Here is a 15,331-nt window from a genome sequence, read left to right on the forward strand (position 1 = left end):
ACTGTAAATATTATTTGTTTTTGTGATAATCTAGGGCAGGAAATATCTATAGAAGTTAAGCATTTTATTAATATAAATAAAATGAATATTTTCACTATACTTTATTCTAGAATGGAAGATGTTTTTGGACAAACATGTATTTATACATATATATGTATATGTGTATGTGTGTGTGTATAAAATAAAATATGGACTACTATTCATCCTGCAGAATTAAATAACTTAGTTATTTTCAAATCAGCATATATGTCATTGTGTGTTAAGACTAGAGTTTTTACCAAAAAATGATAACTACTAATATTGATTGTACAGCTGACCAGGTAGACCCAATAGAAATTAAAATTAAATGACATGTTGTAGCAGACAGGGTTTCCCCTACTTATCATCAGATAGTGATGGTTCTTCCACTTGCTTTAAACCTTTCCTTGATGGTTCTGTTTTTGCACCTACCTCTGGCTAATGGATTTGGGGTATCAATGTGAGGATGAAAAAATTCCAAGAATGACAAGCCACTCCATCTTTATAGTCACTGATACTGAAATGAGGCATTTAAATTCCATTTTATGTAAAAACTAATTATAGAGAGTGTGGTAGAGAGGGCTCTATGACCTCTTCGTGTTGCCATAAGTCAGGCTGTGCAGTGGAAAACCTTTTGTAAAGTGAACCCTTGAAAAAGGATACTTTGACCTCAGAAACATGTTTACCTCTTTGAGTACGTATTTGGTTCTTGATGTTAAAATGCCTCTGCCAGGGATTTATCAAAAATGATAAGGTTTGGAATAAATACACCGCAAATCTCAAACACACTGAAATGATGAAGCAAAATTAGATGTCAGAGTTTAAGGAAACCAGTAACTTACCATCTGATACTTTGTGTTCACAGTTAAGCAAATCTTTGCAGATTCGTGCTGGGTTATCTCGTGTGCCAAGAGGATTCTTGATGCTGTGCAGTAAATTGCTAAGGTAGTTCAAGGTTTCGAATATCTCTGCACTGTGGTCAATTAAGGTCACTTCAGTATTCTGGTAGCTCTGCCAAGTCATTGTGAGAATCATATTAGCAAAGAAGCTTGGAGCAGTCATTACCAGCATGTAACCCAAATGATCAACACGGAGCAAGGCAGAAGAAAAATGTACTCCTGTTGTGTGCAAGGAGTTTGGAGTAGGATGTAAAGAAGAGTTTATATTTAACTATAGGCATGTTTGTATATTTTATTAATCTTGATCCTAATAAAAGCTTAAATTCACACTCAAAAGTCTAGTTTTCAAGCTGACATAAAACTTAATTACTATGCCTACTGCGTAATTTGAAAAAACCTATATTATGAATAAATAGAGCTTAAATAGGAAAAATGAGTAGTGATGATAGATAGATCCCATTTTAAGAAATGGCTAACTTCATTTAACTGTTTCTTCTATAGTACCAAATTCTTATTTTAAAAAATCCTTTAACAATATTATATTTTTGTTTTAAATGTTTTCCTTAAAAAACATCTGATGCGTACATTTCTGTTTATTAAAATTGCTTACTTTGTCCTTAAAATTTTTATCATTACTTTTAATCTCTTTTAAATACAGGCTTTGAGATAAAGTCACATTTGGGCCTCTGAAGAAAATTTCTGTTTAATTTGTAGATTGAGAGTGCCAGTGTAAATAAAGCCAGATATATTACCTCCATCTGTAGGGCAGTATGTGATTCAATCAGGGCTTGAATAGCAGCATTGATATCCATTTGTTTCTGTGTAAAACAAAACCATTTGAGATCAGCAATAAGATCAACGCTGAGTGCTCTAAAGTAAAGCCTATAAATTCTGAAAGAACTGCTGTTAAAGTATACTAGACTTATTATCTAAAAGGGGTTTGTAACTCTTATGGTTAGACAGATCTTGCAAGTATTGCCTGACTATCCGAAAGGACAATATGCTGCTTTCATCCAAATCTCAAAAGTCTCCTAATTAAAACAGGACCAAAGTCTAGAGTTCTCAAATGAAAAACTATTTGTCTCTGCTGCATGAAAACACACAAAAAAGTTACTCACATGGAAGAAGAATGAAATATGATCCCCTCAGTTAATAAATTGTAAAGTGAAGAATAAATAACTGTAGTAATTTTTAACAGTTACATTCTTGGAAGGAAAATAGAATAAAATATTACTGTCCTGAGGTAGTCACCACATTAGTTTAATCTGATACTTCTGCGGTCTTAAAAACAATTTCTGAAGTTGGAAAAAGTATCATTAGTCCCAAAAGAAATAATACATCATGAATCCAATCTCCTCCTGCATTTAATAAAATATAGTTTTAGAGAAAGACCCAACCTAACCATTAGTAAAAAGTCTTTTCGTATTTTATTTTTTAAAAAGCTTGGAAACTAAGAAGCATGAGTTGGGAGAAAGTTCAGTGAAATGGCATCTGTGTGAGCAAATCGAGCGATCTAATTTCTTTCAGAATGATTGTACTGCTGAGATATCTTTTTACTTGGCAGCCCATACAATAGAAACTCTTTTCAACAGATCTCTCATAACTCATGGTTGGTAATTTGAAAAACTATTTAAAATGATGGGACAATCAACAAAATGTACTCATCTTTGCCTCAACATGTGGTTTTCATATTGGAAAATACTTGACTCATTCTGCATATGTACACTGCCAAACACATATTGAGGAAAAAATGGTAAGCAAACAATACAAAACAAAACAAACTTGCCCTTGTAGAGCTAAAGTTTAGAGGTCGATAAAGGCATTAATCAAATAATCTCAAAAATACACATTTACAAATTGTGATACGTGCTATAAAAGAAAAGTGCACGGACCTATGAGAGAAATTACGGAGTATGAAATCTGGGGGATATAAGAGATTTGGAAGGACTAGATCAGCATAGGCTTCCCTGAGGTGGTGATATCTGAGCTGAGATCTGAAGAATAAATATGAATTGTTAGGAGAAGGGCTGGGAGAGCTTTCCAGGCAGAGGTAACAACTTTGCACAAAGGCAGTGGGATAGAAAAGCATGGCCTATTCAAGAAGAAGAAAGGCTTAGCATAAAATGTTCTGTGCAAATTAAATAATTCTGACCATCATTCTTGTGAGAATTGGCAGACTTTGGACATGGGTCACAAAAATATATTGGGACTAAATATGGGCAACTGAATTAAGTAGTAAACAATAGCCACCTTTATATTTTCCAGTTGTTTGTGGTTAGGGCTTTGATCTTAGAAAAACTAGCAATAAGCAGTTCTCAGGCGCTTCACACTCAAGACCCTTTTGTACTTTTAAATATTATTAAGGGCTTTAAAGGACTTATATTTATGTGCCTTACAGCTTTTGATATTTAACATAGTAGGAATTAAAATATAAAATTTAAAACTATGTGTTAATTGCCTTAAAACAATAAATCCATTATGTTAATATAAATAAACATTTTTTTAATGAAAAATAACTATTTTCCAAACAAAAAATTAGAAGAGTGGTACTGTTTTACACTTTTGTACATCTCTTTAATGTCTGGATTAATAGGAGATAGCTAGATTCTCATATTTGCTTCTATATTCAGTCTGTTAAAGTGTTACTTTAGCTGAACTGTATGAAGAAAATCCAGCCTTAAAAAGATATGTAGTTGGAAAAAAGATTATTTTAGTATCCTTTTCAGATAATTGTGGATATTCTTCTTTGATATTCTACCAGAACTTGATAAGTGGTAGTTTCTTGAAGGTTACTTGAACTGTGAAATCTGAAACCATATCTACAATGTATCTATTTTATATTCTTTTATATTAAAATCTATTGATCTATCTTAAACTTTGAAAGAATCATTTACCAATGCATGATTTTAGTAAAAATCATGATTTTGGTTAAAATCATGCATTGATCATTGGAAAATAACGGTTCATGAAATAATGCAGATTTTCCAAAGACTGACACATTTCATTATGTCATATCAAAAGATTACATTCGTTAACATCATCACCAATCTCATCAGAAAAATGTAAGTACTGGTAAGTTGTCAAACTTGTAATAGATACAAGCATTCCTCAGTTATTGTTGCTTGAAAGTTTGAAATTTACCATTGGTATCAAATTGTCAGTTGTTTTCCTTGAAATGACAGGCTCACTTCATTCATTTTCAAGAAAATATCTGCCAAATACTCATGTCTGAATAACATTATCATTCTGTCAAGTAAAAATGGTGTTCCATGAAAAAAGCAGCTAGTTCAGTTTGCAACTGAAACAATTCTACAAGTGCTTTTATTTGAGGCAACCATTGTACTTCAATATGCAGAAATGCTTTATATGTTCTTCCATTTCATCACACAGAATATTAAAAAGATGTGTACTAAAGATTAGAGACCTAGGAGACAGCAAAATGGTGGCATAATGACCTCCCAGAATTCTCTCTTCTATAAAAGCAATGAGAAAACTGGAAAAAAATGTAAGAATGAAGTTTTTCAGAATTACAGAAATTAACAGAATGCTTGCAGCAACCTGGGGAGCATTTATGAAAAATAGCTTAATTTCAGTAAGGGCAGTGAGCTTTGTAAAGCTTTAATCTGTCCTATTCCCATGCCTCTCTTTCCAGCTCTGTGGTAGCCTTGAAAACCAACAGCCTGCAGTCGCAGTGAAAACAAGAAGCCTGGAAACCACAGGAGGGAGCAGAATGGGGCTTGGAGTTGCTTCAAAGCCTTATTTCCAGCGAAATGTCATTATTTGACCTTTCTGGTGGTTCCCTTAAAGACTTGCAGGACTGTCTTTATTTTACCTGACTCAGAGCTCACTCAGTGCAAAAAGTCTTTCCCAAGGAACATTAAAAAAAAATTTTAGATGGAATTGTTTAACTTTGTGGCTACTGGAAACATTAGAAAACAGTCGGGGCAAACAATAGGCTAAGAAAAGCTAGGGAATGAGATGTCCATAGAGATTCTAAAAAACTCTGACATATTCCTGGGAATCTAGAAGTCCATGTACATGCATAGGGCTGTGCACATGATCAGGAAAAACATAAGAAGGCCCTAAGTTCTGTCTTCTGGCTGACCTTCAGGCTCTGTGAAAATAGGAAATTAAAACTCGGGTATAGTTGTCAGTTGCCTGGCTGAGCACTGAAGGAATGCTCCAACATGCTCACAGAGACCCTTGGCAAAAACTGGGAGACTTCCTGGTTCTGGCATTTAAGGAAATCTCTCTCCAATCCTTAGCTGACCACTAAGCTAACTGAGTAGAGACTTTAGTGGTCACATATGTCAAAGAATACAGACTTTATACCTTTAGGAAAAGTCACTAAACAAACAACAAAAACAACAAATAGCAACAATAAACACTGAGGTTGGGGTGAAGAATTTGACTTCCAGAGATGCCATTTTATATTATTCAAAATGTCCAGTTTTCAAGAAAAAAATGACAAGACATGCTGAGTAACATTAAAGTATGACCCCTATACATGGGAAAAAGCCAAGCAATCAACAGAAATAGAAATTGTCCCTGAGGAAGCCCAGATGTTGAACAAAACTTTAGCTATTTTAGGTGTGTTCAAAGAACTAAAGTAAACCATGTCTACAGAACTAAAGAAAAGTATGAAAAAGATGCCTTACCAAATAAAAAATAGAAATTATAGAAAAGAAGTAGAAGAAGTTTTGTAGTTGAATAATAACTGAAATCAAAATTTACTACAGAGGCTCAACTGTAGATTTCAGTAGATAGAAGAAAGAATCAGTGAACCTGAAAACAGTTTATTGAGATTATCCAGTCAGTCATATAAAGAAAAATGAAGCAGAAAATGAACAGGCTCAGAGATGTACAGAACATCATAAAACATACCAATGCGTGAATGGTGGGAGTCTCAGAAGAGAAGAAGAGAGAAATAGGGGTAGAAAGAATATTTCAAAAAATAATGGCTGAAAATGTGCCAAATTTGATGAAAAACATTAATCTCCACATCCAAGAAGCTCAATGAATTCCCCTGGACACATCATAATCAAACTGTTGAAAGCTAAAGACAAAGAGAGAATCCTGAATGCAAAGAGAAGAGACTCATCATATCCAAGGGATGAGATTTTTCATCAAAAACCATAAAGGTGAGAGGCAGTAGGATGACATATTCAGAGTGCTGAAGGAAAAAGACTATCAACCAAAAATTCTATATCCAATAAAACTATCCTTCAAAAAGGAGGAAAAAAGATATTCCCAGATAAACAAAAGCTGAGGCAATTTATCATTAGCAAACTTCCCTAGAAAAATAATAAAGAGAGTCCTTTGGACTGAAATAAAGGATACTAGGCAGAAACTTGAATACACATGAAGAAATAAAGAGCACTGGTAAAGATAACTATACAGGTAACTATAAAAGAGAGTATAGATCCCAAACAGCCAAACAATCTTGAAAAAGGACAACAAACTTGGAGGTCTCACACTTCACTTTCAAAACTTACTACAAAGCTACAGTAATCAAAACAGTGTGGTACTGGCATACAGACAGACATATAGACCAATGGAATAGAGTGCAGGAATAAACCTTCACATATATGGTTAAATAATTTTTGAGAAGGGTGCCAAGGCCATTCCCTAAGGAAGGAATAGTGCTGGGAAAATTTGATATCCACATGCAAAAGAATGAAGTTAGACTCCTACCTACATCATAAACAAAAATTAACTCAAAATGGATCAGATAATTAACCGTAAGACCTAAAACTATAAAACTCTTGAAGAAAATATATGGGAAATGCTTCATGACATTGGATTTGGCACTGATTTCTTGGAGATGAAACCAAAAGCAAGGTAAAACAACAACAACAAAACCCTGAAAAATTGGACTACATCAAAAACTTCTGTGCAAAAATCAACAGAGTGAAAAGGCAGCCAAAGGAATGGGAGAAAATATTTGCAAATCATATATATGATGAGGGATTAACATTTAGAATACATAAAGAACTCCTGTAACTCAACAACACAACAAAAATAAGCAACCCAATTCAAAAATGGGCAAAAGACATTTTTCCGAAGAAGATATGTAAGCCAGTTTTGCCAAAGAAGATACATATAAGCCAGTGAGCACATGAAAAGATGCTTAACATCTGTAATCATTAAGGAAATGCAAGTCAAAACACAGTTATCTGCCACTTCACACCCCTTAGGATGCCTGTTATCAAACAAGCAGAATATAACAAATGTGAGGGAGGATTTGGAGAAATTGGAACCCTGTGTACTATTGGTGGGAATGTGAAATGGTGTACTTGCTATGGAAAACAGTATAGCAATTCCTCATAAAGTTAAACATAAAATTACCATATGATCCAGCAGTTTCACTTCTGGGTATATATGGAAATGAATTAAAGGCAGGGACTCTTTAATCCATATGGAGTTAATTTTTGTGTATGGTGTTAGGTAGTGTCCTAATTTCAGTTTTTTACATATAGCTGTCCAGTTTTCCCAGCACCACTTATTGAAGAGGCTGTCTTTTCTCCATTGTATGTTCTTGCCTTGTCATAAATTAGGTGGCCATTATGTGCGTGGGTTTATCTCTGGGCTTTCTATCCTGTACCATTGACATATGTTTTTGTGCCAGTACCATACTGTCTTTTTTTTTTTGGCTGCGTTGGGTCTTCGTTGCTGCTTGCGGGCTTTCTCTAGTTGCGGCAAGCGGGAGCTACTCTTTGTTGTGGTGCTTGAACTTCTCATTGCGGTGGATTTTCTTGTTGCAGAGCATGGCCTCTAGGCCCACAGGCTTCAGTAGTTGTGGCACACAGGCTCAGTAGTTGTGGCTCATGGGCTCTAGAGCGCAGGCTCAGTAGTTGTGGTGCACGGGCTTAGTGGTTCCATGGCATGTGGGATCTTCCCAGACCAGGGCTCAACCCCCTGTCCCCTGCATTGGCAGGAGGATTCTTAACCACTGTGCCACCAGGGAAGCCCCATACTGTCTTCATTACTATAGCTTTGTAGTATAGTTTGAAGTCAGGGAGCCTGATTTCTCCAGCTCTGTTTTTCTTTCTCAAGATTGCTTTGGCTATTCAGGGTCTTTTGTGTTTCCATACAAATTGTAAAATTTTTTGTTCTAATTATGTAAAGAATGCCATTGTTAATTTGATAGGGACTGCACTGAATCTGTAGATTGCTTTGGGTAGTGTAGTCATTTTCACAATGTTGATTCTTCCAATCCAAGAACATGGTATATTTCCCCATCTGTTTATGTCATCTTTGATTTCTTTGATCAGTGTTTTATAGTTTTCTGAGTACGAGTCCTGTGCCAAATGTAAAATCGTTAGCTGGTGGGAAGCAGCAGCGTAGCACAGGGAGATCAGCTCGGTGCTTTGCGACGACCTAGAGGGGTGGGATAGGGAGGGTGGGAGGAGGGCTCAAGAGGGAGGGGATATGTGGATGTATATATGCATATGGCTGATTCATTTTGTTGTGCCACAGGGTCTAGCTCAGTATTGTGAAGCAGTTATACTCCAATAAAGATATATTTAAAAGAAAAGGCAGGGGCTCAAACAGATATTTGTACACCTATGTTTATAGCAGCATTATTCACGATAGAAAAAGGTGGAAGCAACCCAAGTGTCCATCTGGATAAACAAAATGTGGTATATACATACAATGGAAATTATTCAGCGTTAAAAAGGAAAGAAATTCTGACACATGCTACAACATGGATTAACCTTGAAGACATTATGCTAAGTGAAGAAAGCCAGACAAAAAAGTTCAAATACTATATGCTTCCACTTATAGGAGGTATCTAGAGTAGTCAAATTAATAGAGAGATAGAAAGTAGAATGGTAGGTTTTTAGGGACTGGGGAAGGGAGGAATGGGGAATTACTGTTTAGTGGATCAGAGTTTCAGTCTTAGATGATGAAAAAAGTTCTAGAGATGACTGGTGGTGATAGTTGCACAGCGGTGTGAATGTACTTAATGCTACTGAAGAGTACACTTAAAGATGGTTAAAATGATACATTTTATGTATATTTTACCACAATTAAAAATAATAAGTAAATAAGTATGCTCATTATCCCTTACAGCTAACCATCCCACTTCTGGGAACAGGTCTTAGAGATATTCCACAAAATATGTATATGGACAAGACATGCATACTGTTTGTATTAGGAAAAAGATTGGAAACAACACCACCCATGAATAGAGGACTGGATGGATGAATAAACTGTAGGATATTCTTAACTGAAATGACCATGGTTCGTTTTCTTTGAGAATGTGGCAATGAAGAATACAGTGACTTTTAGTAGATTAGGAGTGTAGCATTTGGTACCAGATTCAAGCTAAGGTACTAGCAATTCTAGCCACCAACAGTACAAATGTCCACTCAATGAAAAAGGCAGGGTTTTTTCCCCCCACAATAGGCATTAGAAAGAAAAGAATGTCATAAAACTTGGCTACTCATAAAATTTTTAATTCCTATAATGCCAGTGTATTCCCAAATCCTAGCTCATGCCCGGCACATAGTAGGCATTCAATTTGCTGAATTTATTTTTTCCCAAGGATAGCCTTTAGGGAGGGCAGGCCCATAGAGATGGTATTAAGATGATTTGCCTGGGAAGTCATTCAGCAACATCTAAGTGTCCCCACCTAAGTGTGAAACTCTCATTAGGTCCAATAAGGGAATCCAAAAGAAATAGCTTCCTCCATGTACTCTAGTTAGAACATATTCTCACATGAAAATCGCTTAAGGTTTATAAAAACGTGCACCAAGAATAAGGAGTTATCAGGATTAGTGGGACAAATGAAGGAAATTAGGATTCATTATACCTTGAGGGGACGTAATATTCACAGTTCCTTTCCAATTTATTTGAGTAAAATGCAGATCTAGTCTGGGCACCCCAGTACTTTAAGAAGTGTTATTTTCCAGCCATCTAAAATTTTAAGATCACTGGATGGTGTAAACATTTATGGGGTGGGAACTGATTTCAGGTCATGCACCTCTCCATGGTAGAGGAAATTGCTTGTTCTAGGGAACTAGGATGATACCCACAGCTGCTGCAACCTCTCAATTCACCAATCCAGGTTTCACAGCTGACCCATTAACTGGTATCATTAAGTTGAAAATTCCTTATCTCATTTAATGATTTTCAATTTGTACTATTTCCACTCCCCACGTCACACACACACACACACACACACACACACAGACACACACACACACACACACACCCACCCATCCTTTATCCCACCAACCATTTGTGGTTAACTTTGACATCCTGTTGTAGTTTTTTTTGGTCAGTTTCTAAATATCTTACCATGTGCACTGAGGTCTGGTCATCACCCTGATAATATCCTCAAATTCAAAAGCACCATCAATATATATTCCTTTTCCTGAAACATTTCTTTTTAGCTATTCTACTTTAGGAACTTGAGCAAGTTACTTATAGGTCTTAAAAAGAGGGGGCTGGACTAGGTTAGAAGTTTTCAAACTTTTCTTATCTTGACCCATAGTAATAAATACATTTTTATATCATGATAAGGTTCACACAAACATATATTTAACTGAAAACTTTTACAAAACATATTTTTCCCTACTAGTGGTGATATACTTATTATGTTTTTTTTAATTGAAGTATAGTTGATTTACAATGTGTTAGTTTCAGATGTACAGCAAAGTGATTTATACATATTATAATCTATATCTATATTTATATCTATATTTATCTATTTTTCAGATTCTTTTCCATTGTAGGTTATTACAAGATATTGAATATAGTTCTCTGTGCTGTACAGTAGGTCCTAGGGTGTTCTTTTTTTGTGCTTTTCTTAAAAATTGAGTAAAATTCACATAACATAAAATTCACCATTTTAGTCATTTTAAAGTATCCAGTTTATTGCTCTGGTAGATTCACTGTGTTGTGCAACCATTACCACTATTTAATTTCACAACATTTTCATCACCTCTAAAAGAAACCCTATACCCGTTAAACAGTCACTCCCCACATTTTTCTGTTCTAATTTCATTTCAAAAGAATGCTGAGACTCAGCATGTTGATCTTATGATCCACCAACTAATGAGTGACAATTCACAGTCTAAAATAATTACTAAATAATTACTAAGAAGACTTCTATCTCTAATTCTAATATGATCCTATTCCATTCTAGACATTATTTCCCTCCAAGTGAAGTCTTCTGGCTTGGAGGATTCCCACTGAAATTTTCTAAGAGTTGCAACTTGCCTGTTTGCATTTATTCATTCATTCAGTAGACACTTCTTAAGGGCTTGAATGGAAAAGAGATACAGAACACACTGCTTACCTTCAGAGAGTTCACAGTCTAATACATGGAAATGGGCATGAAAATAAATGAGTATGAATGAAGAAGGGGAAGTGATCAGTTCTATCTTGCAGTGCAACGAGGGGATGGAATTAAGAAGAGTTTCACAGAAGATATGATCATAGTTTGAGTTCAGAAGGAATATGTAGGTATTTTCTTATTGCATGTAAACTTCTACTCTGAAAGTCTTTTTTTCAAGGCTACACTGCCACTTTCCTACAATGGTCTCTGCAAGTCCCAGAAAGACAGTATAAAGAAACTGGGTTTCATACTGGCCAGGAACAAGGAAGACAGAAAGGAGAGAAAGGGAAGAAGGAAACAAAGAAACTAATGTTAGTTGAGTACCTATAATGTGTCAAGCACATATACTTTTTCATTTAATCCTCCTAATAAAATTCCTCAAAGTATATATTCTTACCCACATTTTTCTCAGAGCAGAAACCTCTCACATGTCCTAATTCATTTTGGCTGTAGAGGAACACATACAAACATTTTTCAAGTGAGAGAGGGATGTGGTGCCCCAAAATTTGGCACTTCAATGTGAAAGTTTTCACTAAACACCTCTAATTTGCCAATGATATATGATCTTTTAGAACTTGTTCTTTATTAGGAAAGCAGCTATGATACATCAAAGTCATTATAAGGTGAGAAGGCAACTGATGAGGGTTTTTCTAACCCATGCATTGTGAGGATCCAGGAGGAAAGGAAGAACAGAGAAGTGGAGAATAATCTAAAGATTTAAAAAAGGACATGCCCACTGATGTTCATGCCAGGGAAGGTTTCAATCCCCATCAGTCAGATGGCCAGAAAGGGGGAGTAATTTTTAAAAAATCATAGAGAAATAGGTGTCTTGTTTCCAAGGAGACCATCTTCCTGTGGCACTTTGCTTGAAAGTTACTCCTTGCCCTGATGAAAAGCTGAGGAGAATGAAGAGTTCCTGACCTGCTGGGAGTGGACCGCAGTGATCCACCAGGTAGAACTTTCAAAGATCCAAATGATACCAGAGAAGCATGTGGAAATAAGTAAGGCTTGGAAGGCATAGGACTGGCCATTCGTTTGGACAGTGTAGCCAACAGCGGATTTCCTTTAAGCAGGAAATCTGACCAAGGACCACTGCATTTGACCAGGATTCTGATTCTGCAGGAATGGGGCATGGGTGAGGTTGAAGATAGAAGGAGACCTTTTGTAGAAAGCAGGAAAACAAAGATATTACTGAGTAGCAGAGTGGATACAACGCATGAGATAAACCAGTCTTGGAACACTGAGGCCAGGAGATGATAGCTGATAATGAAGTAACGGAAGTATCACCTCAAAGATAGGAGTAGCAAGCTTTGGGTTGTGATCGGTCACGAGCAAATACATGAGAAGTCCCAGGGCTTCTATGGCCAGCAGCAACTGAGAAGAGTTCATGTAAAGGCTAAAAAGTGTATAACTCTGGTTGGCAAAAAAGAACATTTGAAAAAGGAGAGCTAGGACCCAGAAACAGGAAGAAATGGAGGGAGTATTTTGGAGCATTAATTATGTCAGACATTGTGCTGAGTACTTTACTTCTTATTTAAAACTCAAATCCACCCAAGAAAGTAAGAGATACCATCCTCATTTTATAGACAAGAACTCTGAGGCTTGGATTTCAAGTTTTATTATAGTTGGGAAGACTCTATATCAGATTAACAAAAGGAACAGAGGTAGGCAATAGGGATACCTTTTAACAGGGAGTTAATAGAAGAAGCTTTAAAAAATTACTTTTTTTTTTTTTTTTTGTGGTACACGGGCCTCTCACTGTTGTGGCCTCTCCCGTTGCGGAGCACAGGCTCCAGACGCGCAGGCTCAGCGGCCATGGCTCACGGGCCCAGCCGCTCCGCGGCATGTGGGATCTTCCCGGACCGGGGAGCGAACCTGTGTCCCCTGCATCGGCAGGCAGACTCTCAACCACTGTGCCACCAGGGAAGCCCTAAAAAATTACCTTATACTAAGATAAAAGAAACAAAACCAAGAAAACTTACTCTTGGGCCTGATGCTCCAGGTGGACCCTATAACATAAAAAGATTTTTAAAGTATTTATTAAGTAGATATCTCAAACCAAGCAGGCATATAAGCATCAATGGTAAACAGATATAAATGTAAATAAACTCACTGGAGGCCCTGGTTGACCTCTCGGTCCTTGGGGACCCTAGAAGAAATGGAGACAAAGCACAATATGAATATACTATGCTTTTGGTTTGGTATAAACAAGATGACTAAGATTCAACTGCTATCATTGCCTTTTCATATGAGGCAAGTGATAGGATTCAAAGTTATTTTAGTATTTTGAAGTAATATGTTCTTGAACTCAGCTGTCACCCACATTCATCAACAAGCTGAATACATACGCTCATGTTTTGTTGATATTACTAGAAACTAAATTTATTCATTTTAATAAACTTATAAGTGTAACATTTAACAATGTAATTCTGTTTTTCCTGTTATTTCTATCTACCATACAACTAATTGTAAAAAAATGGAAACTTCAGTGTCCTTAGACATCTCCTTCTCCTTCAACATCCACCTTCTTCTTCAACTAACTACTTCTGCATTCCATAGTACATAACAAATAGGAAAGTCCCTACAGACCTTTAAAAGTGTCTTAGTCATCCTCTCATTTTCTGGAACAGGAATAGTGCCTAATACATAGTAGGTGTTCAAAGATTGGTAACGAATGAATGAATAATGTTTAAATTAACGAGTACTGATTTAGAAATTAGAATAGTTGAAAGGCATATAGTAAAATGTGAAAAGTTATGCTGACATTTTTCAAAACGAAACAACAGTAATCACTGTTAAGGATGCTCAAAATTTAACTTACTGGATGGTCGATTGAATGTTAAGACTGTACTGAGTCAAATTCAGATTATGGTTAAAAGATGGCAAAGCAAAATTTATCTTCAACTGAGTTTTGAATAATGTTAATGCTATGCTTGACTTAAGTATCTTTTATTGCCAAAGCTGTTGATTCTAAATATACTGTGACAATAAGAACAAACAACACATAGTAACTTAAAAAGGATAGAGTACTCCAACACCATGCCTGCTGGACATTTCTTAGTTTGCATGATTTATGATTATAGGTTAAAGCAGAAAATGCATCAAACTTTTACCTCAGAAGTGGCATGGTAAGTTAGGGAGATTTCATGTTGGAGACAGCCTTTCAAATGTACAGAGGCTCGGGCTTCCCCGGTGGCGCAGTGGTTGAGAACCTGCCTGCCAATGCAGGGGATACGGGTTCGAGCCCTGGTCTGGGAAGATCCCACATGCCGCGGAACAACTGGGCCCGTGAGCCACAATTACTGAGCCTGCGCGTCTGGAGCCTGTGCTCCGCAACAAGAGAGGCCGTGACAGTGAGAGGCCCGCGCACCGCGATGAAGAGTGGCCCCCCCCCCTTGCCACAACTAGAGAAAGCCCTCGGCACAGAAAAGAAGACCCAACACAGCCAAAAATAAATTGAAATATACAGAGGCTCAAGAGTGAAATTGGCTGAGTAAGTTTCTCCATTTTGGATCAGCATTGTAAAAATAAACAGTTGACATTTTACTCTACTTAGCATATTTCTGACATTTGCAAAATCTCACTGAAGGTTCAGTACAAAATAGCTACCTTATCTTTGTGAAAAAGCATTTTGTCATAGAAAGAAGAAACTATTTTTACTGAGTTCACTTCAGCTTGTTACCCAGAACAAGTCAGATCATCACAAATATGATCAAATGAAATACTTCAAACCAAACAAGACAGGACAGGACAACCCCAATGAAGCAAATGCATAGAATAAGGCCAAGTAAAACAAAATATTATTCCAACAATATAGTATTTATTCTTTTTTATTCTTTTACCTAACCCACCACTAAGGAAAAGTGATTCACTCTCTCTAGATACTATATAAACAAGTATATAAAGAAGGTTATCATACAGTTTATAATAAAACTACAATTGTCTGTTAATTTCCTATAGGGGAACCAAATTAATGTGAATGGTTATAGTGGTTATTTGGCTGTAGTGAGAGCACTACCTTTGAAAATAGACTGTCTCTCCATTTAATCCCACAATTCCCATATGA

At 36.3% G+C, this 15,331-nt stretch overlaps 1 protein-coding gene across 1 annotated transcript in view; it reads right to left on the bottom strand.

The window, feature by feature from the left end:
- Positions 1 to 15,331, bottom strand: part of COL24A1 (collagen type XXIV alpha 1 chain) — a 368,100-nt gene that overhangs the window by 10,733 nt on the left and 342,036 nt on the right. Inside the window, exons 53-56 of the mRNA XM_065887776.1 lie at positions 13,379 to 13,414; positions 13,248 to 13,274; positions 1,670 to 1,735; positions 861 to 1,029 (exon numbers count right to left, since the gene is read on the bottom strand). Of these exons, the coding sequence (XP_065743848.1) occupies positions 861 to 1,029; positions 1,670 to 1,735; positions 13,248 to 13,274; positions 13,379 to 13,414 (298 nt within the window). The remainder of the gene's footprint in view (positions 1 to 860; positions 1,030 to 1,669; positions 1,736 to 13,247; positions 13,275 to 13,378; positions 13,415 to 15,331) is intronic.

This window comes from Phocoena phocoena, chromosome 1 (assembly GCF_963924675.1).
Source record: "Phocoena phocoena chromosome 1, mPhoPho1.1, whole genome shotgun sequence".
NCBI lineage: Eukaryota > Metazoa > Chordata > Mammalia > Artiodactyla > Phocoenidae > Phocoena > Phocoena phocoena.